The sequence below is a fragment of the Piliocolobus tephrosceles genome, chromosome 4, assembly GCF_002776525.5.
Source record: "Piliocolobus tephrosceles isolate RC106 chromosome 4, ASM277652v3, whole genome shotgun sequence".
Classification (NCBI taxonomy): Eukaryota; Metazoa; Chordata; class Mammalia; order Primates; family Cercopithecidae; genus Piliocolobus; species Piliocolobus tephrosceles.
In genome coordinates, this window is record NC_045437.1 from 150,104,277 (window position 1) to 150,126,096 (window position 21,820).

Consider the following 21,820-nt stretch of genomic DNA (forward strand, 5'->3'; position numbering starts at 1 on the left):
TAGCAAGTTAACCAATTTTAATGGAACCAAGTAATTACACAATAAAATTTTATATTCATCCACCAAAAAACATCTTGCAACCTTTGGAAATTGTAGAAAGAAAACAGGGGGAAGCATATCCTTGTGGAGGGTCTTCGGTTGTTACTGGTGATTAGTATTTTGGTCTCTTGACTTCAACCCTGCAATGGAAGGAGAAATGGGTCAGCATAAGATCAATACACTAAGCAATTCCCACCAGTCCCCCAGAGGAAGAATAATGCTGCTCACCCATCAGCTTCCATCTTCTTCCTCTTCTCAATGATCTGCAAAAGGAACAGGATAGTCTGTCACCGAGCTGCCCATCTAAGCTCACCTGAGGCCCAAGGCTGACCTCTCATTTCCATGGCCCTCCAGCCCCTTGCCTGTTCCTGAATCTGTAGGCTAATGTCTTCTCCCAGCTGAAACCCTCTCACCCAAGGGGCCATCCTACTTACTGCACTAATCTTCTTCCACTGGCGATCAAGCTCTGCTTTGTCATTGGTTTCCTTGAAGCGCCTGGTTTTCCGCCCTTCAGACATTTTGATACCATACTGGAATGCAGCCCTGAAAACACAGTTGGGAAAGAATGCATCGGAGACTGCAGAGCAGTGGCGAGGTTTCCCCAGGGTCATGTGGGCAAAGAACTTAATTGGGAATATCTCAGCCAGACCATACCCTCTAACCTTATGTGCACTATTCCACCAAATCCCCACACCCCTCCTCACATCCTGCCCATATTCAGTACCGACTCACTTGGGCAAAGCCTCTTTGTTGTTCATATACTCGCTGTATTCTTCCTGGGTATCAAAGTCCCAACGGCCTAAGGGCCCCTTCTTGTTACCCTGTTGCAGGACAGAATGGAGGGATGGGGAAGGAAGAGATGTCAGTGATAATGAAATTTCAGCCCTTGATTGAAGCCAGACTCTCCCATAATCCCAGGTTCCACAATTCATAAATCATACCCTGATATGTAATAATAAATGCCTATTACATACTATGTGACAGGCATTATTCTGTACACTAAATGCATCATCTCATTTAATTCTCATTAAAAAATCTATGAAGAGGGAACTATACTTCTCTCCATTTTCCTGATGAGGAAATTGAGGCATAAACAGTAAAAGAACTTGGCAAGTTCACAAAACTAATAAATGGTAGAGGCAGGATTAAACAAGGCTCCAAGATTAAACTATGCTATTTCAATACAAAGAACTGAGGGGAAGCATAGAGATTTCTTCACTATTAGTGGCATTAGTGGTTTTTTCTTTTAAATTTTGCTTAAGACTTAGAGGAAAACTTCAATCCCGGCTAGAATAAAATTTAGTTATTTTCCAAAGACTGCAATTTTTTCTGCCCTTTCTACTTATGCACTGATGCTTGCTTACTGCCTACCATGGGAATCAAAGCGTGGCACTTTGCTATAGGAAATAAAAAATAGATTTTTGACCCTATGTCATTTGATCTTGTGCAAAGACTCTGAAATAGTTAAGCTGCTCATGACCCTCAATGCTGTTGTTTCTACTGCTGCAACTAAACGAGGGTGGAGCCCAGTAAATGAGATAGATTTTTTAGGAGTGGGGAAGGAGATATATGTAAAAAAATAAAAAATAAAAAAAAATAACTACCCAAAGGCGCCCACCATCCTTCTAACTACATACCTGGTCCATTTTGCTATAATCCACCTCCTCATCACTATCCACAGCCATGTCATCCATCCTAAGGAGAAGCAAGAGTTAAACAGTTAAACACACTGACCCTATGCTTCATCTGGAAACCTACCCGACTAAGAGGCTATCTGCATAGGAATGACCACCCCCTTGACCTCCCACTCAAAGCCTAATAAAATAGTTCATCCAAGTAAGAAGTAGCCTTGGACCAGGTGCAGTGGTTCACTCCTGTAATCCCCACACTTTCGGAGGCTAAGGCGGGCAGATTACTTGAGGTCAGGAGTTCAAGACCAGCCTGGCCAACATGGTGAAACTGCATCTCTACTAAAAATACAAAAACTAGCCAGGTGTGGTGATGCCTGCCTATAATCCCAGCTATTTGGGAGGATGAGGCAAGAGAATCGCTTGAACCCAGGAGGTGGTGGTTGCAGTGAGCCGAGATTATGCCATTGCATTCCAGCCTTGGCAACAGAGTGAGACTCTGTCTCAAAAAAAAAAAAACCAAAAACAAAAAAAAAAGTAGCCCTGGAACTTAGCAAATCAATTTCCATTTCACCCCCAACTTGTTCCCCAATCATCCCAGCCTCCTTCCTTAACCAGGTTTCACATACGTGGCTGGGTAGCACTCTGCATAACTGTTGGACATGCCAAAGAAATCTCCCAGCTGCTTTTTGTCTTCTGGCTTCTTCAGCATATGCTATGTTAAAGAAAACACTAGACAAGATTCCACCTATTGCTGTAAAGCTTCAGCCAGGAGGGACCAAGGGCTAGAAGCCCCAACATGAAAATTATGAGAGGGCTGTCAGCTGTTACAGGTGCTCTGCGAAGGAACAAGGGATGGTTTCATTCTGTCAAAATTCAGCATAAAAGGGAAGGAGTGGAGTGGGGCAGGAGGGAGCAGGGAGGCAGAGGGGGTTGGAGTAAACAGATTAGTTCTCTGGAACCCAGGAACACATTAAAATAAAGGATATGATTCTGTGCCTTCCCAGCCAGTAGACCCAGCAAACTTTTCATTGATGGACTTGATCAACTCCTTGGCAGACCCAGGTCCTAGGAGAAAAGAGAACTCTGCCCAGACCTTGAACTGAAGCTCTCACAACCTCCTCCCCACAACACACTTAAGAAACATTTTTTTTTTTGAGACGGAGTCTTGCTCTGTCGCCCAGGCTGGAGTGCAGGGGTACGATCTCCACTCAGTGCAAGCTCCGCCTCCTGGGTTTATGCCATTCTCCTGCCTCAACCTCCTGTGTAGCTGGGACTACAGGCACCCGCCACCACGCCCGGCTAATTTTTGTATTTTTAGTAGAGACGGGGTTTCACCATGTTAGCCAGGATGGTCTCGATCTCCTGACCTCGTGATCGCCCGTCTTGGCCCCCCAAAGTGCTGGGATTACAGGCGTGAGCCACCGCGCCCGGCCTAAGAAACATTTTTTAAGGCATAGAACCTGTTTGTCTGACAAAGTCTTAAACAAACTCCAATAAATAATGAGTTACTCTGGTTAAGATTAGGGTAGGGTATCCAGAACATTCCATACTTGACCTCTACCTCATCTCCTCAGAACCCCAGGGCCACAGGAATTATATCTAAGACCAAATATGCCCTGCCATGGCCCAGGAAGGTGGAGGGAACTCCACCTATTCCATAAAGCAAGACACGGTTCTTACGAGAACCCAGAACCAGGAAGTCCCCAAATCCTTCTGTTGCCAGCTCTGAGCCGTAGGTCAAACTCTCAGCCCAGGGGAAAGCAGGACTGCTAGAGCAACTGTGAGATGCTGTGGATACAACTCACCTTTGTCAACATCCATGGGCTGGAAAGAACACAAAATGTGAGGTTAGTGTTACCATGAGAGATTCGTACTCATCCCTCCCCCAAGTTTGAATCAATTCCTTACCCAGCCTTGCTCACATTTCCAGAGAGGGGCAACTCCATCATCTGGTACTAAGGGCCCACATCTCACCTCATCATCTACTTTTGGCTTCTCAAAGTAGCTGTGTCTCTTCTTTTCCTCTTCTCTCTCTCGGTCCCGCTCTCGCTCTCGTTCTCGATCTCGTTCTCGCTCTCGGTCACGGTCTCGGTCTCTCTCCCGATCACGCTCCCGTTCCCGATATCTCTCCCGCTCCTTGTCCCGAGGTGTCTTGGTTGTGGAGGGTACGTAATCCCCAATGTCTTCAAAAATACTGGGAAAATGGAGATCACTAGCTGGCCAAATTCACACCCACACCTTCGCTTCCCCTGACCATTTCTCCAGATTCTCATGTCAACGCCTCCCTAAAATGCCAGACACAAGAAATGCAGAAACCCTCTCCCTCTGATCAGATGCCAGGGGCTAGGATACATACTTCATGTCAGCCTCAGGAGGTTTCTTCTCTTCTAGCTTCCCTGAAATTTAAAGAGGGGAGTCAGCAACATACTCCTCAGTTAATTTCCACTGAACTTCACCATCCTCTCCAGCTCTTAATGCCCTTTTAAACATCTTCTGTTTAAAATGTGGGTCAAGGCTGAGTACGGTGGATCACGCCTGTAATCCCAGCACTTCGGGAGGCTGAGGTGAGTCTTGAACTTGGGGTCAGGAGTTCAAGACCAGCCTGGCTAATACGGTGAAACCCCATCTCTAATAAAAGTACAAAAAAATTAGCCAGGTGTGATGGTGGGCGCCTGTAATCCAGCTACTCAGGAGGCTGAGGCAAGAGAACTGCTTAAACCCAGGAAGCAGAGGTTGCAGCGAGTCAAGATGGAATCACTGCACTCCAGCATGGGCAACAGAAAGACACTCATCTCAAAATAAATAAATAAATATAATAAAAATAAGGCCAGGAGCGGTGGCTCATGCCTGTAATCCCAGGACTTTGGGAGGCCGATGTGGGCAGATCACGAGGTCAGGAGTTTGAGGCCAGCCGGGCCAATATGGTGAAACCCCATCTCTACTAAAAATAAAAAAATTAGCCAGGCATGGTGCCACGTGCTTATAGTCCCAGCTACTTGGGAGGCTGAGGCAGAAGAATCACTTGAACCCAGGAGGCAGAGGTTGCAGTGAGCCGAGATTGCACCACTGTACTCCAGCCTGGGTGAGAGAGCGAGACTCCATCTCAAAAATAAATAAATAAAATAAAATGTGGGTCAAGTGTTAGAGCCTTTTTAGAATTTGTCTAGGTTTTCTGGTTTTCACCAAAATACATCTTTAAAAAAATAAATAAATAAATGGGACATAAGCTACCCACTCTCCATCCCTCATGCTTCAGACCTGACCATTGCTTCTTAGGTAGATTAAGGAGACAGAATCTGGTTGTAATTGTCTCCTTGCCAATGCTCCAGTACTCCCATTTTTCTCTGCTTCCCAGGAGCCTCTCAATATTCTGGAGACAGAAAGCTCCAGGAGACCTTGGTTTTACCACCAAATGCCCTCTGTGGGTAAGGTTTCTCTCTCTAACCCTCCAGGTACCTTTATCCTTCTTCTTAAGCTTCTTGTTACGGGTTCCCTGCCTCAGGTATGAAAGGATCTGGGTAAGCTTGCTAATGACAATGTCATTTGTGGTCAGTGTGGTCTGGGCCTGAAAATAGCAAGAAATAAGAATGTTAAACCACTGAGCAGGAATCTCTTCATTTATTCATTCATTCACTTAACAAACTAAAGACGGAATTACAATACAGTAGGTGAAGGGACGGAAAGGAAGTGCTGTGAAAGGATATTTCAGAGATAAAACATCCCTGCACAAAAGTCCTGCATCAAAAGTGAATCAAGAACATTCAAGAAAGGAGTCTAGAACATTCTAGAAAGGCCAGATGTTGCAGAGGCTCACAGGTACGGTAAAGATTTTGCTCTTTATCCTAAGAATGAGATACCACTAAAAGCTGCTAAACTGGGCCGGGCGCGGTGACTCAAGCCTGTAATCCCAGCACTTTGGGAGGCCGAGACGGGCGGATCACGAGGTCAGGAGATCAAGATCATCCTGGCTAACACGGTGAAACCCCGTCTCTAATAAAAAATATTAAAAAAAAAACTAGCCGGGCAAGGTGGCGGGCGCCTGTAGTCCCAGCTACTCGGGAGGCTGAGACAGGAGAATGGCGGGAACCCAGGAGGCAGAGCTTGCAGTGAGCTAAGATCCGGCCACTGCACTCCAGCCTGGGCAACAGAGCAAGACTCCGTCTCAAAAAAAAAAAAAAAGCTGCTAAACTGTAGTGAGACAAAAATTTACATTTTAATTTATTTATTTGGAGACAGAGTCTTACTCTGTCACCCAGGCTAGAATGCAGTGGCACAATCTTGGCTCACTGCAACTTCTACCTTCTGGGTTCAAGCAATTCTCATGCCTCAGCCTCCTGAGTAACTGGGATTACAGGCACATGCCGCCGGGCCTGGCTAATTTGTAGTAGAGATGGGGTTTTACAATGTTGGCCCGGCTGGTCTTGAACTCCTAACCTCAAGTGATCCTCACGCTTCAGCCTCCCAAAGTGCTGGGATTACAGGCGTGAGCCACTGCACCCAGCCAAACTGTATATTTTACAAGGGTAGGGGAGGTAGGGGTGGTTAATAGGTAACAAAAAAGAAAGAATGAATAAGGCCTACTATATGATAGCACAACAGGGTGACTATAGGTAGGAATAATTACACATTGTAAAACAACTGAAAGAGTATAAACGGACTGTTTGTAACATAAAAGATAAAATGTTTAAGGGGATGAATACCCCATTTTCCATGATGTGATTATTATGCATTATATGCCTGTATCAAAACATCTCATGTACCTCATAAATAAATATACCTACAATATACCCACAAAAATGTTTTAAAAAAATTCTTTTTAAAGGATGAATTATATGGCACGTGAAGAACACCTCAATAAAGAGATAAAATAACAAATCAGAGTGAAAGTGTGGAAACCAATTAGAGTGGAAGTGACGTGCGGAAACCAATTAGAAGCCTTCTTAATAGTTCCAGAGGCCTGGCGCAGTGGCTCATGCCTGTAATCCCAGCACTTTGGGAGGCCAAGACCGATGGATCACTTAAGGTCAGGAATAGCCTAGTCAACATGGTAAAACCCAGTCTCCACTAAAAATAAAATTAGCCAGGTGTGGTGATGAATGCCTGTAGTTTCAGCTACTTGGAAGGCTGCGGCAGGAGAATTGCTTGAACCTGGGAAGCAGAGGTTGCAGTGAGCCGAGATAGCACCACTGCACTCCATCCTGGGTGACGGAGTGAGAATTGGTCTCAAAAAAAAAAAAATAGTAATAGTTCTAGCAAATGATTATAGCTTAGAATGTTATTGGTGAAGAGGTAGAAAAGTGAATGGATTCAGCTGAGATTTAAGAGGTAAAAGTGAACAGGACTTAGTGACACGGTGGATGAGGGACACGGGGCAGAGGCCAGGCTGATTCCCAGGCTTGAGGCTCACACGATAGGCTCTTAAGATTCCATTCACTCACCTCCATGGTGGGGCAATCAGCCTTGCTGCGGATAAGAGTGGTGGGGATATCTGTGTCAGCATATTCATCATCCAGGTCTACCACATAGGCCATGCGGCCTGGCAGGAACAACTCATTCCGCTCATATGCTTTGCTCTTAAAAAGCATTCGGTAAACATTGCGGCCTACAATAAGAAGAGCAGCAAGTAGCCAAGATCTACAAGAACAGCTGTCACTTATGTGCTTACTCTGTGCTAGCCACCACGCTAAGTGCTATGCAAGCTTTGTTTCACTTAATCTTTACAACAGCCCTGTGAAGTGGACATCATCCTTTTTACCGATAAGAATACTATGGCTGAGATTTAAGTAATTTACCTAAAGTCATGTATCTACTAAGTAATGGAGCAAAGAATGGAACCAGGCAGTGTAACTCCAAAGCCTGGGCTCTTGTCCACTCTTCTACATTGCCTCTTCAAGGGCACTATACACCTGTATTGTATTAAGTCTTGAGGAAGAAGGATGAAGTTTAAGGTAATATTGATGATGATGATGGAAAAAACAGCTATACTACCTGCTCAATATGATAGGCATGTTATAGATTTCATTTTTCTTCATCCCTACAATAAAGTCATGTGGTAAATAATAACCCAAGTTTTACAGATGAACAAACAGAAAGCAAAGTCAGTTGCCTAACATCATACACTTAATGCGGTTTCATCATCAAGGTTTAAACTCAGGTCTCTCCGATTCCAAATTTTGAACTTTTAATCACTAACCATGTTACTTCTTTTAATTCATAAGCCCCAAACTGAAAAATCTTTCAATGTACCCGAGGAGACATAAATGACATATGAAATAATTAAGTCCATGTCTGAGTCCTATTAGAGTATTTTATGGGAGTTAGTTGTTTTGGGGGCAAGAAAGACTCTCAGCTCTTTGGAAGGTCAAGGCAGGAGGATCACTTGAGCCCAGGAGTTTGAGACCGGCCTGGGCAATATACAGAGAGCCCCATGTCTGCAAAAAATAAAAATTAGCTAGGTATGGTGGCACATGCCTGTGGTGCCAGCTACACAAGAGGCTGAGTCCAGGAGGTCAAGGCTGCAGAGAGCCATGATCACACCACTGCACTCCAGCCTGGGCGATTAAGTGAGACCCTGTCTCAAAAAGAAAGAGGAAAGGAGGTTGGGGGAAAGGAGAAGCATATCCTTCCCAGAGCATTAAATTCCCTACAATTCACCTAGAATGCAGAGTCACTAGTATAAAAACTGTACTCACCCAGACGTGTTTTAAATTCAATTTTATTTTCAGGATCCTCATCTTTCCTGAAAAGACAAAAAAGTTTTATTTTTGCTAAATGTGCTCCAACTTTAAGTCCCACCTTTCTAAACTCTCAACCCTTCTGTAATATTTACTTACTTGGTTTCTTTCTGGGGCTTTTCCATCAGTTCCTCTTCCTCTTTCTCTTTGCTGGCAATCTCAGCTCGTACCTAACAGGAAAGCAAGCAGCGTTAGGACATTCAATCACTTTATATATTTATTGAACATCCACTATACCACACTGTACCAGGAACTAAGAATATAATATTAAACATGACAGATATTGTTCTTACTCTAATGGAGCTTACAACGGATGAGACAAACAATTTCAACAAAGTGCAATCATTGCTGTGGTAAGTGAAACAGAAGGGCTATGCAAAGGTACAGAAAGTGGGAGGTGACGGGAGACACTTAACCACACCTGGGTGATCAGGGAAGGCTTCTCCAAGGAAATAAATGTTAGCCTAATACTTGAAGGATGAGTAGCAATCAGCTTTTCTTTTTTTTTTTTTTTTTTTAATATGGAACGCTTCACGAATTTGCGTGTCATCCTTGTGCAGGGGCCATGCTAATCTTCTCTGTATCGTCCCAATTTTGGTATATGTGCTGCCGAAGCGAGCACGCAATCAGCTTTTCAGAGGGCCCACCGTTAGCCCTTCTTCTACTCAGTCTGAACTCTCAGGAATCTCCCTCCTCATCTTGCCAGACCCATACAAGAGCATTCAGCACGACAGTATGACTCCCCACCTGACCACCAGAACTCACCTTTTGAAGCAGAGCAAAATCTAAGCCTTTTACCAAATGGGTGTGTTCCATGTCACCACCCAAGAATTTGGATTCCTGGATCAACTGTCTTCTCTTCTCTGCAGCTGATTTGTCCCTGTATAATGAAAGAGGCCACATAAGAAAAGTACTGGCCGGGCGTGGTGGCTCATGCCTATAATCCCAGCACTTTGGGAGGTCAAGGCGGGCAGATCACAAGGTCAGGAGTTTGAGACCAGCCTGGCCGAAATGGTGAAACCCTGTCTCTACTAAAAATAAAAAACTTAGCCGGGCATGATGGTGGGCGCCTGTAGTCCAGCCAGCTACTTGGGAGGCTGAGGCAAGAGAATCGCCTGAATATGGGAGGTGGAAGCTGCAGTGAGTTGAGATCGCGCCACTGCACTCCAGCCTGGGCAACAAAAGCAAGACTCCATCTCCCAAAAACAAAAATAAAAAAGTGAGCGGGGATTATAGGCATGAGCCACCACGCCCGGCCAGTACTTTTCTTATGTGGCCTCTTAGGTGCGGAGGCTCACACCTGGAATGCCAGCACTTTGGGAGGCCGAAGCAGGGGGATCACGAGGTCAGGAGATCGAGACCAGCCTGGCTAATACGGTGAAACCCTGTCTCTACTAAAAATACAAAAAATTAGCCAGGCATGGTGGCAGGCACCTGTAGTCCCACCTACTCAGGAGACTGAGGCAGGAGAATGGCATGAACCTGGGAGGCGGAGTTGCAGTGAGGCGAAATCCCATCACTGCACTCCAGCCTGGGTGACAAAGCAAGACTCCACCTCAAACAAAAAAAAAAAGAACAGTCATTTGTGGGTGGCAAGTGCCTCTGAAATCGCTTATTGTAGGCTCCAGGGCAGAAAAGTAAGAGGAAGAGTTCACATTGTATTTGCATACTCTGGCATGCTGAGGGAACCATGCCCTGGTCCCTCAGTACTCACGCCTCAGCAGTGGGGCCAACAGCCCTGTAGTTAGCTGTGGTGCTGATAAGCTCGGTTTCTTCATAATCTTTGTTCACTCCATCTCTACGTTCCTTGGCACGATCCCGGTACTTCTCTGCTAGCTCTCTCTCTCTCTCAATTTCTTGTTGGCGTAGCTTGGCATAGTAACTGTGACCAGAGAAAGGCGAATGTGTAAGGTTCATCAGCTGCTACCTCAAGGTCAACAGAACTGTTCCTGCTTGCTTCCCTACATCTCCAACCTACTCTCTATGGAGAAAAGCTCATGTTTGTCCTGATAGAACTGCTGGCCACCTCTTCAAAGTTACTCAAAAATCAGTACCATACCTTCTTCCAGTTTATATACTTTTCCAGTGCCAACTTGGGACACCCCATCTGTCACTTCAGAACTTTTTAATACCACCCAACTCTACTAATTCTCTACAGATACAAGGCTTTTCCACACAAAAATCAGAAAATCTTCTGAATTTTTACCACCTTCTAATTTTAAGAACGTATTATTTGCTGGTCCACCCTCAGAATAAAGGAAAAGCCAAGTACCAGGTCCAGAAACTTTTGTATCATATAAATAACGATGATGATATAATAACGATGATGGCAGTCAAGATTTATTGGGTGGTTACCATATGCCAGGCATTGGTGCTAAATGCCTACATGTACTTTCACAGCTGATCCTCATGACATTCTGATAAAAGTTATTATTGCTACTATACCTCCATTCTATCCATGGATTAGAGAGGCTAAGCAAATGCCTAGGTTATCCACCAAGAAACTAGTGAAGATGAGATTAAAATATACATAGGCCTATTCCAAAGCCCTCTATTGCCACTCTTAAGTATCACTATGCTTCACTAAGAAAATAAGAGAGCCTCAAGACAAAAATCTTAGTTTCTGGCCTCACAATTAGCCCCTACTTCTTTCCCCTAAACACCATCTATCTTAAAATCTAAAACCCTTCACCCTTCCTTCACCTTTTCTTTTTCCTCCTTCGTGCAGCTGGGTCTTCATCCTCATTGTACTCCCTTGGCATCCTAGAAGAGGCGAGAAATTCACTGATAGCAAAATATTGCCACAGCCCCAGAAACCCCAAGAAGTCTCCTTGAGGATTTTTAGAAAGACTTAGAATACTGACCAACGTAACAGTTTCAATCAAGCAGAAATCCATATCAGTATTTGTAGGTGGGCAGTTCTCAAACTTTAGAGAGCAGCATAAATACCTGAGGGACTACTAAAAGTCATTCTACTTCAGTAGAAAGAAATAGGAAGGAGCAAGAAAAAAGTTGGGAGACAGGCTGGATCACGGAAAGACTTACTCATGGTGACGTGACTTAGAAGGTGGTGCAGAGGTAGGTGCAGCCCTGGGGGTCATGAGAAGTTTCCTGAAGTCTTCATTGGTGAGTTTTGATCTAGAAGGAAAGGCAAAGACTTTAAATATTAGGACTCAGTAAGAAATGAAAAAGGAACACGTAAAAATCATGATTAAATTAACAGAAATCAGGGAAATACAAATCAAAACAAAGATATGACACTTTTTTTTGAGATGGAGTCTCACTCTGTCACCCTTATTGGCCAAGCTGGTCTTGAACTCCTGACCTTATGATCCGCCCACCTTGGCCTCCCAAAGTGCTGGGATTATAGGGATGAGCCACAGCACCCAGCGTTTTTGTTTTGTTTTGTTTTGTTTTTAAGACAGAGTCTCCCTCTGCTGCCCTGGCTGGAGTGCAGTGGCATGATCTCAGCCCACTACAACCTCTGCCTCCTGGTTCAAGTGATTCTCCTGCCTCAGCCTCACAAGTAGCTGGGATTACAGGTACCTGCCAACATACCCAGCTAATTTTTGTATTTTTATTAGAGGTGGGGTTTCACCATGTTGGCCAGGCTGGTCTCAAACTCCTGACCTCAGGTGATCTGCCCACCTTGGCCTCCCAAAGTGCTGGGATTATAGGTGTGAGCCATTGCACCCAACCAGATATGCCACTTTTAATGCATCAGAGTGTTAACTACTAAAAAGTTTGGTAAATCAAGTGTGAGTGAGAATTTGGGAGGGGGACACTCTCATATAATGCTGATGAGAATGCAAACCAGTATAACCAATTTGGAGGGCAATTTCACAGTATTTGTTAAAATTTAAGAATATATCGCCTATGAGCCAGCAACTCCATTTATTTATATTTAGCCAGGCCAATTACTGACATACGTATATAAGAAGGCCTGTAAAGGAAATTCAACTATAGCCTTGAAAATAATCAGTCTGGCTGGGTGCGGTGGCTCATGCCTATAATCCCCGCACTTTGGGAGGCTGAGGCAGGAGGATCACCCGAGGTCAGGCGTTCGAGACCAGCATGGCCAATATGGTGAAATCCCGTCTCTACTAAAAATACAAAAAAATTAGCTGGGCATGGTGGTGGGCGCCTGTAATCCTAGCTACTCGGGAGACTGAGGCAGGAGAATCACTTGAACCTGGGAGGCGGAGGTTGCAGTGAGCCAAGATCAAGGTATTACACTCCAGCCTGGGCAAAAACAGCAAGACTCTGTCTCAAAAACCTAAAAAAAAAGAAAAGAATCAGTCTGAAACAGACTAAGTGTTTATTAGCTGGAGACTAACTAAACCATGATGGTGTTTCCCAAAGAGGGAAAGACAGCACTAATGGTACAAGAGATTATTTTAATTGGTACACTGACAAAGACTGACTCCTCTCTTGATCAAATTAAAGTCAGACTCCTTTGAAGCTCTCTTCTGACTAGGGCTCTTCCTTGGCCTGCTGACCTCAGTTTTAAAAAGGAATTCTAAGTCAGTTCACAGAAAGTTTTTCCACTCTTGATATCCAACTCAGCTCCTCTTCTCCCACCCTTGATATCTAAGCAAGTTCCTCTTCTCCCACCCTTGATATCTAATCAAGTTCCTCTTCCCCCCCAAGGAAGACTTTATTGAAGACTAGTGTAACAGGAGTCAAGATCATTGTAATAGAGTAGAGAGAGACTGAACTTAATTCCAAATACAACAGGGACAAGTGAGAATTTATAGAAAATTACTAAAAGCAACTTGGTTAGGTATGGGGGTGCAGCCGGGGTTGATTTCCTTGCTAAAACTGTGCTCAGCAGGCCAAGGATGAGTCCTGATGAAAAACAAGACTCTTTGGGGAACCTGACTAAAGTTTAGCCAAGACGGAATGCTTGTCACTGCTATGAAAGATAATCTCAGAAACACTGAGCAGGGTTTAAAAAGAAGCAAGTTGCGGCCGGGTGCGGTGGCTCAAGCCTGTAATCCCAGCACTTTGGGAGGCCGAGACGGGCGGATCACGAGGTCAGGAGATCGAGACCCTCCTGGCTAACACGGTGAAACCCCGTCTCTACTAAAAAAAAAATACAAAAAATTAGCCGGGCGAGGTGGTGGGCGCCTGTGGTCCCAGCCACTCGGGAGGCTGAGGCAGGAGAATGGCGTGAACCCAGGAGGCAGAGGTTGCGGTGAGCTGAGATCCGGCCACTGCACTCTAGCCTGGGCGACAGAGCAAGACTCCGTCTCAAAAAAAAAAAAAAAAAAAGAAGCAAGTTGCAAAAATGATATATACACCCTAGTATCATGTAACTCAAATATTTTAAATCACAAAGCAATGTTGTGTTTTCCTCAGATATGCATGTATGCATATAAATGCATTTAAAAAAGAGTAGGAGGGTCAGGCGCGGTGGCTCACACCTGTAATCCCAGCACTTTGGGCGGCTGAGGCAGGCAGATCATTTGAGGTCAGGAGTTCGAGACCAGCCTGGCCAACATGGTGAAACCCTGTCTCTACTAACTAATAAGACAAAAATTAGCCAAGCATGGTGGTGCACGCCTGTAATCCCAGCTTCTGGGGAAACTGAGGCAGAAGACTTGCTTGAGCCCGGGAGGCAAAGGTTGCAGTGAGCAGAAATAGTGCCATTGAACTCCAGCCTGGGCAAGGGGAGGAAAAGATACACAAAAAAAGGTAACTGTGGTTACTTCTAAGAAAAGGACTGAGGCTGGGCATGGTGGCTCATGCCTGCAATCCCAGCACTTTGGGAGGCCGAGGCAGGTGGATCACTTCAGGCCAGGAGTTCAAGACCAGCCTGATGAACATAGTGAAACCCTGTCTCTACTAAAAATACAAAAAAAAAAAAAAAAAGAAGAATCAAAGAATCAGTAGTGTGTGGTGGCATATGCCTGTAGTCCCAGCTACTTGGGAGGCTGAGGCAGGATAATCACTTGAACTCAGAAGGCAGAGGTTGCAGTGAGCCGAGATTGCATCACTCCACTCCAGCCTGGGCAACAGAGTGAGACTCTGTCTCAAAAAAAAAAAAGAAAAAGAAAAAAAGAAAAAAAAAAACAAAGAAATGGACTGGAATTGGGGATGTTATCAAAGATGGGCCGGGCACGGTGGCTCACGCCTGTAATCCCACCACTTTGGGAGGCAGAGGCAGGTGGATCACCTGAGGTCGGGATTTCAAGACCAGCCTGATCAACATGGACAAACCCCATCTCTACTAAAAATACAAAATTAGCCGGGCGTGGTGGAACATGCCTGTAATCCCAGCTACTCGGGAGGGTGGAACACGCCTGTAATGCCAGCTACTCGGGAGGCTAAGGCAGGAGAATTGCTTGAACCCGGGAGGCGGAGGTTGTCATGAGCCGAGATTGCGCCATTGCATTTCAGCCTGAGCAACAAGAGCGAAACTCAGTCTCAAACAAAAAAACAAAAAAAGATGATTTTACCCTTATTTCCTATGTTTTAATTTTCTATCGGAAGAAGTAATTCCTATATAATATGTAATTACACAACACGTATTTTTAAAAAAAACAAAAAACTTAACACCTTTCCTGCAGGAATTTCCCTTCTAATACCCTTATGCACTTGGCCTGATCCAATTAAGGCTCACAGAGATAAAGGGCCAGCGGGTATAAATTTTGACCATCCTTGATGACAAGACATTCAGAATTCTTTGACCATCACCACCACCTCTCTATTCATCGCCCAACTCATTTCCATGGTCCTAGCACAAAATACTCACTGGTGGAAGGAGTGAGGATCATCCACATCGTGGCCATCGGGCGCCAAAGGGTTGGAGAACGGCTCACCTGACAAAAAGAATTGACGTTAATTTAATCAGGCTCTTATGTGTCAATTCCTATGCAAAAATTTGAGATATAGTAGTGAACAATACAGAACAAAAGGAAGAACAGCGGCAGTGTCAACACAATGAAATAAGTGCTGAAATGGGAAACTACAAGAAGCTGTGGTAGCACAAAGCAAAGGACCCTAATCCTGCGCTGGAAGATGAGAGAAGACTTCCGGGAAACCACGTCTAAAATACTACGTAAAAGATGAATACGCGCAACAATATGGGACAGTACTGGGGGAAAGAGATCCACAGACCAAAGCTGCCCATCATCACTTGGAGTAGGAGTGAGGACTGGGGCCGGAGTTTGGAGCTGTCGGCTTCATTTACGACCCTACGGCTTCGCCGGGCTCAAGGGTCACACATACATACACACACCCGGCGTAAGCTCAGAAGCTACAATAATGCGCCAAATGCCCCAAGTGCCATGGGGAAGAAATAAAGGATGGCCTGAGCCTTACTATCTCGCTCCGGCATTTTGTTATCGTTGTTTCGCTGTCACCAACAATCAAGTCTCCAACAGCAACACCGCAGCGACAAGCCCTTTCCCACAGTGCACCTCAGAGTCAACCCACACTGCTTTGCGTTCGCAGCCTTTCCGCTTCCTGTTTTTCCCTCTGACCAACCCCGAGCGCAAAGAAATTGACCTCGCAGCGGGCCTACAATACTTTTATGTCATTGGCCAAGCTTTACCCCGCCCCTGCGTCATCAGGCCTAAGGCCTCGGCTGGAGGGTCCGCGATTGGTCAGACCGCAGAACTTGGCCCGAAGACCTGGAACTGGGGACTTCGGGATTAGCCAAGATGGCGGCGGCCGCAGCGAGTCGAGGAATCGGGGCAAAGCTGGGCCTGCGTGAGATTCGCATCCACTTATGTCAGCGCTCGCCCAGCAGCCAGGGCGTCAGGTGAGGCGCGGCGTGGTGAGGCGGGCGGGCTTCGGGACGCCGAGGTCACGACCTCGACCTCCCTGAATTTGAGGGAAGCCGGCGCCCACAGCACGCGCAGCGCTCTCTCCGGCCCCGCAGGGACTTCATTGAGAAACGCTATGTGGAGCTAAAGAAGGCGAATCCCAACCTACCCATCCTAATCCGCGAATGCTCGGATGTGCAGCCCAAGCTCTGGGCCCGCTACGGTGAGTGCGGGACGCCAGGAGCCTGGGGCTCCGGTAGGGGAACAAGGGTTTGAGAAGGGACCGCCCAAGGTCATGCAGAAACCCGTAGAGAAACTAGAACTCTTTAGCCTTGCTGTTGATCTTTTTCCATGAATAAATTTATATTCGCAGGGTTATATAATGCGTTGTAATTCGGGCAACGTAAGTGTGGAGGCTGACCGAATCCTGCGTAGGGATCAGGAACTGACGTTTTTGTAGTTAAGAATGGGCTTCAGATAGGAGAGAAGCTAGTCCATTTCTCCAAATGACGTGTAGCCAGTGTCAGTCCAGGTAGTGTGTGAGAATCTCAGTAATTTGGAGCACGCAGAGCTGGGTCCTGTGCTGAGTGCTTCCCTGCCTAACTCATTTAACCTTCATTAGTTAGGAGGAAGCGTGTTCTTCTTTTCTCATTGTAGAGATTAGAAAATGGAATCAAAACTTTGTGGAACATATCTGAAGTGTTGCAGCTAGAGTATAACAGGATTGAGCCTTTACATTTGTTCCCCTTTCTTAGAATGCATTTACCCCTCTAAGACTGGCATGGCAGTGTATTGCAAAATGAAATTTTCCTATCATGTTGCCTAACACATTGTAGGTATGCAATAAATATTTGTACATACTGAATAACAGGATTTTAATCACAACTTTTAACTATATGGTGCCCTGGGAATGTCGGGAGGAGGTGGAGGAAAGTGACCACCTTAAGCAGATTGGTTCTCACAGTAGACATCTGTGAGACACAGTAGACATTAGACATGCACTAATCATTGGAGGAGGAAAAAAGCTTCTCCTTCCAAAAGCCAGTAGACTACAGGAGGAGAGAGACACGAGTAACTTTGGTGTTTTGTGCTGGGTATTATGTTAGATAGCCTATGGGAGCCTAGAGAATGGGTACCCAGCCAGGCACGGTGGCTCATGCCTGTAATCCCAGCACTTTGGGAGGCTGAAGCAGGTGAATCACCTGAGGTCAGGAGTTCGAGACCAGCCTGGCCAATATGGTAAAACCCCGTCTCTATTAAAAATACAAAAATTAGCCGGGCGTGGTGGTGGGTGCCTGTAATCCCAGCTACTCAGGAGGCTGAGGCAGGAGAATTGCTTGAACCCAGGAGGTGGAGGTTGCAGTGAGTGGAGATCGCGCCCCTACACTCCTGCCTGAGTGACAGAGCGAGACTCCATCTCAAAAAAAAAAAAAAAAAAAAAAAGGGCACCCAGCCAAGGTATTGCATCAATACATTGCTCACAGTAGTTAGTAATAAATGCCTACAGTACCCCTGAAAGCTTCCCTGAAACAACCCATTGTGGTCATCCAGAATCAGCCAAAATTCTATTTGGACTTGGGCTTCCTAGATGTGTTTGAGACCTATTGTATTAATTCTAGGCATACCAAATGTATTTTGATCATATCTCTTTAATACTCTTCCCATCTTAACAAAACTGTAAGATAAAGACAAGAACTTTTATTTTACTTCGGTAGCCTCCACAGTGCAGAATAAATAAAGACACCTCCCTCTTTCTCCTCAGCATTTGGCCAAGAGAAGAATGTCCCTTTGAACAACTTCAGTGCTGATCAGGTAACCAGAGCCCTGGAGAACGTGCTAAGTGCTAAACCCTGAAGCCTCCACTGAGGATTAAGAGCAACAGCCCCAGAGCCTGGGCTCTGCTGGATTTAGTATAATGTGAAAAAAATGTGTTCTCCTATTCCTCATAAAGCTTGTGCTGTAAAATACTTTCTCAGGGTGTTCTTGTCCTCATCTACCCCTCTACCCCTTACTATGTAACCACTGAGGCAAAGTAGCTTAATATAAAAATAAAACTTTATTCCGTCTCATCAAAAGCTACCAGCTGCTGAAGCAAAAATGAAGGATGGGGGGCAGGGATTCTAGGGCCCCAGAATAAGTAGACCAAACTGAGTCCCTTTTGGTCCTCCTGCCTAGATAGTGCTGAGTGAAAGAGGAGGAGCTGGGACCCAAAGGTCTTGGCTTAGGTATGGGAGCAGAGAACATGAGACATCATTATGGTCCTAAATCTCCAAAGGCTCTGCTGTCTCCAAAGGCTCTACTGGACAAAGAAGCTTGATGTTAAGAGAGGGGGAATGAGTGACATTGAGAAACGAGATCACCCTTGAAGAGCTATCTGCTGGAGAGCATACACACGATCCTGGAGCTGGGCCTCTTCCTGATGCCTTTCCAGGGCCTGCAGCCCTGACTGCTGCAGGAAGACCTGAACAGCCTAGGGGCAGGGAAGAAAATTCAACATACCTCATCTGTGTCCTAAGACTCAATTCCCACAGCCTCATGGGTCAGCCCACTTTAGAGGGTGCATTCCCCCACAAAAGGATGAAGGTTCTGACATGGAACCTATATAGGTTAGCCAGGCCCAGAGAAACAACTATAGTTAGGACTGGACGGGAAGGGAGCTACTGTGTGGCTTCAGAACGGGTGACTGAGGACGTGGGCCAGAAACCTGTACCTCTGGCTGATACAGGAACAGCAGATGCAGCAGCTCCAAACTCTGGCCTACAACTTCAGTGTCAGAAAAGGCTAGTGTGTGCAGCAAGGCGGGAAGCAGGGACCCTGGCCACAGCCGCTGGCAGTAAGCAGGACCCTTCTCTGCAACATTGCACAAAACTGTGAGCACCTGCAGATAGATACATACATAGTCTACAAAGAATGAAACAACGATCATTAACAATAGCTGAAATACATGACGTGGTGGCCACATGCCCAGGCACCATGCCAAGCTCTTCTACATGCATGTTCTCATACTCCTACAACTACCCTATGATGCAAGATTATCCCCAATTATAAGTGAGGAGGCTGAAGCTTAAGGTGGTTAGATGATTTGTCCAAGGATAAATAATCCAGTTTAAGGGACACATACCTAGGCTGGTTGGGCCCTGAGGCCACACACCACCACCTGCTGGCTCTCAACTAAGGGTACATCTGAGGGCTCAGGACTGCTGTCCCATACAATCCAACTACCAGATCTTGTATTCAAGTGACCCCAATACATACCATTACGCTCACCACATTAGATACTGGCAACAGCTGCAAGAGGGGCTCAATCAGATCCAGGGAGAGCAAGGAGGTACAGAAACTAGGACTGTTTGCTGGAAGAGAAGTACCAGGGTGAAAAACTGCTTTCCCCCACCACCCCTGCCAATACTACCCACCTCAGCCTAGGCCATGAGGAAATATCCCCATTATCCAAATGTCCAGGCCTGGGCAGATTATGGTGCGTACCAGTGAGGTTGTTGAGGAGCCAGAGGCCCTCGGGGAGTAGACTGGGCTGTTTCTGGAAAAAGAACTGCAGCAGGATAAATAAGGCTGCCACAACACGCTCATCTCTGAGCTGCATTTGCCCTCCCACAGTCTCCACTGCTGCCTCAGTTAGCAGGTTGCTTAGACATCGAAGCACGGGGCATGCCAGCTGCAAAGACAAATTGGGGGGTCAGGTGTAAGAAGGAAGAGGTTACCTGCATTCCGGAGTATCAGGAAACATCTCCCAGAATTTCACCTGACCTCTTCACCTACCAGCTCCAGGCCTGCATCCTCAGTTCTCTGGACAGCCCCAGCCAAGTCCAACAGCAGCAACCCCAGAGTAGACAGAGCCCCATGGCCAATGAGCAGAGGATTGCTGACCTGGCTGGGAAACAGGAAGCAAGCAGTCACTATGTATATAGTCAATTCCACCTTTAAGAAGTGAAGCAGTTGGGCATGGTTGAAGCTTGTAATCCCAGCACTTTGGGAGGCCGAGGCGGGTGGATCATCTGAGGTCAGGAGTTCGAGACCAGCCTGGCCAACATGGCGAAACCCCATCTCTATTAGAAATACAAAAATTAGCCAGGCATGGTGGCACGCACCTGTAGTCCCAGCTACTCAGGAGGCTGAGGCAGGAGAATCGCTTGAACCCGGGAGGCAGAGATTGCAGTGAGCTGAGATTGCACCACTGTACTCTATCCGGCCTGGGTGACAGAGCAAGACTGTCTTAAAAAAAAAAAAAAAAAAAAACAGCTAAGGTCTGTGGGTCTCGTGGGCTCCAAAAAGAGAGGACAGTGGAGGGAGGAAAACTCACTATAGCAATTCCAGACCCAAGTTCAAAGAGTTGAATGTCATGAAAGGGAGCCCCAGGGAAGATCTGTGGTACTTTCCCAGTTGCCCTATGTTACCTGCAGATGATGTAATGAAGGCACCAGGCAAACTCCACAGCGACCCCAGGGTTCAGCTTTGGGCCAGGTTGCAACATTTGTAGCATGTGCTGAGGGAGAGTGGAGGCCAAGATGGAGCTGCTGGCAGAAGCAGGGCTGTGAGTAGGAACCACAAAGATGCCAGTGGTTCTTACCAAACGCTGATAGCAGGTAGGAAAGTGTCCAGACCCAAAGGCCTGCCCAGATGGGAAAGTGTCCAAACCCAAAGCCCTTCCTAGCCAGACACATGAAGTTAAAATGTGCAACAGCTTTGGAAATCATTCAGGCATCTGGGAGCTATACTACTGAGTGGGTCACCTCTGGCTGCACATCTAAAGACAATTTTACTCACGGAATGATCTTCTCTGGAGCTTCCTTAGCCTGTAGAAGCTGGGACAAGGCATATCCGAGAGCTTCCAGCACAGCCACATGGGGGGACTGAAAGTAGACAAGGTAAGGATCTGACTGGAAGCTGGGTCATAAGGTCTTCAGAGACTTTCAGCCCCTTGGCACAGAGCAGAGGCTGCAGCTACCTAACCAAAGTAGATGGAGCATGTGGGGAGGAGCAAAGGAAGGGTTGCCCAGGGAGGAAGAAAGGAGTCACCTGGATGCAGGCAGCCAAGGCTGGAACAATGCCCTGTGGCAGGAGCTGCCTTCTCACAGCCTCACTCTCCACGATCAGGTTACCCAGTGTATACAGACACAGCTCCTGAGAACAGGCAACAAAAGCACTGGGCTTGGCCTGTTTCATGCCAGGCTGGGTGTGGGGAGATGGGGAGGGGAGGTGATGGGGACACTGGAGCAGCTATCCTTGAGGCTCACAAGAGGGTGGGGAGATGATGGGTGTAGGCATGGCTGTAGGCATAAGGGCAAATACATTTTCTTCCTCCTACTTGCCAGCTCAAACTGGTCCCAAAAGCACAATTTTAAAATCTAAACCAAGAACAAGATAGGAAGGGACAGGGCTTACTATGAAGTCTGGGCTGTGACCGGAGAGGTAGGTGAGGAGGTAGGAAGTAGCTGGCAGGCAGGCCTCAGCAATGGTGGAGTGCTCAGAGTGAGAAAGCTCATGCAGGCACCGAGCCGCCTCAAGCTGCAGCAGAGCCTGGTTGCTGGTCAGGAGCCCGACCAGGGTCCGCATGCTGCCCTCCAGCCTAGGTGAATGAGTACCAGAGCCCTGCTTAGCTCGTGGCCCATCCCTCAGAGCCCCAGCTCCC

The 21,820-nt window shown here is 46.4% G+C and overlaps 3 protein-coding genes and 1 non-coding gene across 15 annotated transcripts in view; 1 reads left to right on the plus strand and 3 right to left on the minus strand.

Moving 5' to 3' along the window:
- Positions 1–15,882, minus strand: IK (IK cytokine). The gene is made up of 20 exons (XM_023194588.2): positions 15,731–15,882; positions 15,162–15,228; positions 11,450–11,542; positions 11,108–11,167; positions 10,119–10,286; positions 9,170–9,284; positions 8,504–8,574; positions 8,363–8,409; positions 7,109–7,272; positions 5,127–5,235; positions 4,027–4,066; positions 3,645–3,864; positions 3,476–3,494; positions 2,657–2,735; positions 2,297–2,377; positions 1,677–1,734; positions 772–860; positions 474–582; positions 268–302; positions 1–179 (listed from the first exon to the last, which is right to left on the minus strand). Exons 1-20 carry the CDS (start codon positions 15,744–15,746, stop codon positions 152–154), a joined length of 1,668 nt encoding a protein of 555 aa, XP_023050356.1. The 5' UTR covers positions 15,747–15,882; the 3' UTR covers positions 1–151.
- On the minus strand, positions 8,920–9,026 carry LOC111530929. Its single transcript, XR_002728059.1, has one exon. It is a non-coding gene; the product is annotated as a U6 spliceosomal RNA (small nuclear RNA).
- On the plus strand, positions 15,857–18,251 carry NDUFA2 (NADH:ubiquinone oxidoreductase subunit A2). The gene is made up of 3 exons (XM_023194684.2): positions 15,857–16,172; positions 16,293–16,399; positions 17,939–18,251. The coding sequence occupies exons 1-3, from the start codon at positions 16,072–16,074 to the stop codon at positions 18,028–18,030; spliced, it is 300 nt and encodes a 99-aa protein (XP_023050452.1). The 5' UTR covers positions 15,857–16,071; the 3' UTR covers positions 18,031–18,251.
- TMCO6 (transmembrane and coiled-coil domains 6) overlaps positions 18,210–21,820 on the minus strand; it is an 11,890-nt gene continuing 8,279 nt past the window's right edge. For 7 of the 12 annotated variants that reach the window (XM_023194600.2, XM_023194624.1, XM_023194596.2 and 4 more), the window contains 9 exons: positions 21,574–21,757; positions 21,208–21,312; positions 20,956–21,041; positions 20,586–20,720; positions 19,951–20,062; positions 19,660–19,846; positions 19,432–19,526; positions 18,887–19,054; positions 18,210–18,646 (listed from right to left, as the gene is read on the minus strand). In XM_023194600.2, the coding sequence (XP_023050368.1) occupies positions 18,533–18,646; positions 18,887–19,054; positions 19,432–19,526; positions 19,660–19,846; positions 19,951–20,062; positions 20,586–20,720; positions 20,956–21,041; positions 21,208–21,312; positions 21,574–21,757 (1,186 nt within the window). In that variant the 3' untranslated portion in view covers positions 18,210–18,532. The remainder of the gene's footprint in view (positions 18,647–18,886; positions 19,055–19,431; positions 19,527–19,659; positions 19,847–19,950; positions 20,063–20,585; positions 20,721–20,955; positions 21,042–21,207; positions 21,313–21,573; positions 21,758–21,820) is intronic. The other 5 variants (XM_026454463.2, XM_023194608.2, XM_023194633.1 and 2 more) reach the window with 3 other exon arrangements.

Bases quoted from the DNA above. Each gene is read 5' to 3' on its own strand.
- IK (XM_023194588.2), bottom strand. The intron at 5,236-7,108 runs GTGAGTGAATGG...TGCTATTTTCAG, and splicing joins CTGATTGCCCCACCATGGAG to GCCCAGACCACACTGACCAC. The intron at 180-267 runs GTGAGCAGCATT...CTTCCATTGCAG, and splicing joins AAGAAGATGGAAGCTGATGG to GGTTGAAGTCAAGAGACCAA.
- NDUFA2 (XM_023194684.2), top strand. From the start codon at position 16,072: ATGGCGGCGGCCGCAGCGAGTCGAGGAATCGGGGCAAAGCTGGGCCTG. The intron at 16,173-16,292 runs GTGAGGCGCGGC...CCGGCCCCGCAG, and splicing joins CCCAGCAGCCAGGGCGTCAG to GGACTTCATTGAGAAACGCT. The intron at 16,400-17,938 runs GTGAGTGCGGGA...CTTTCTCCTCAG, and splicing joins CAAGCTCTGGGCCCGCTACG to CATTTGGCCAAGAGAAGAAT.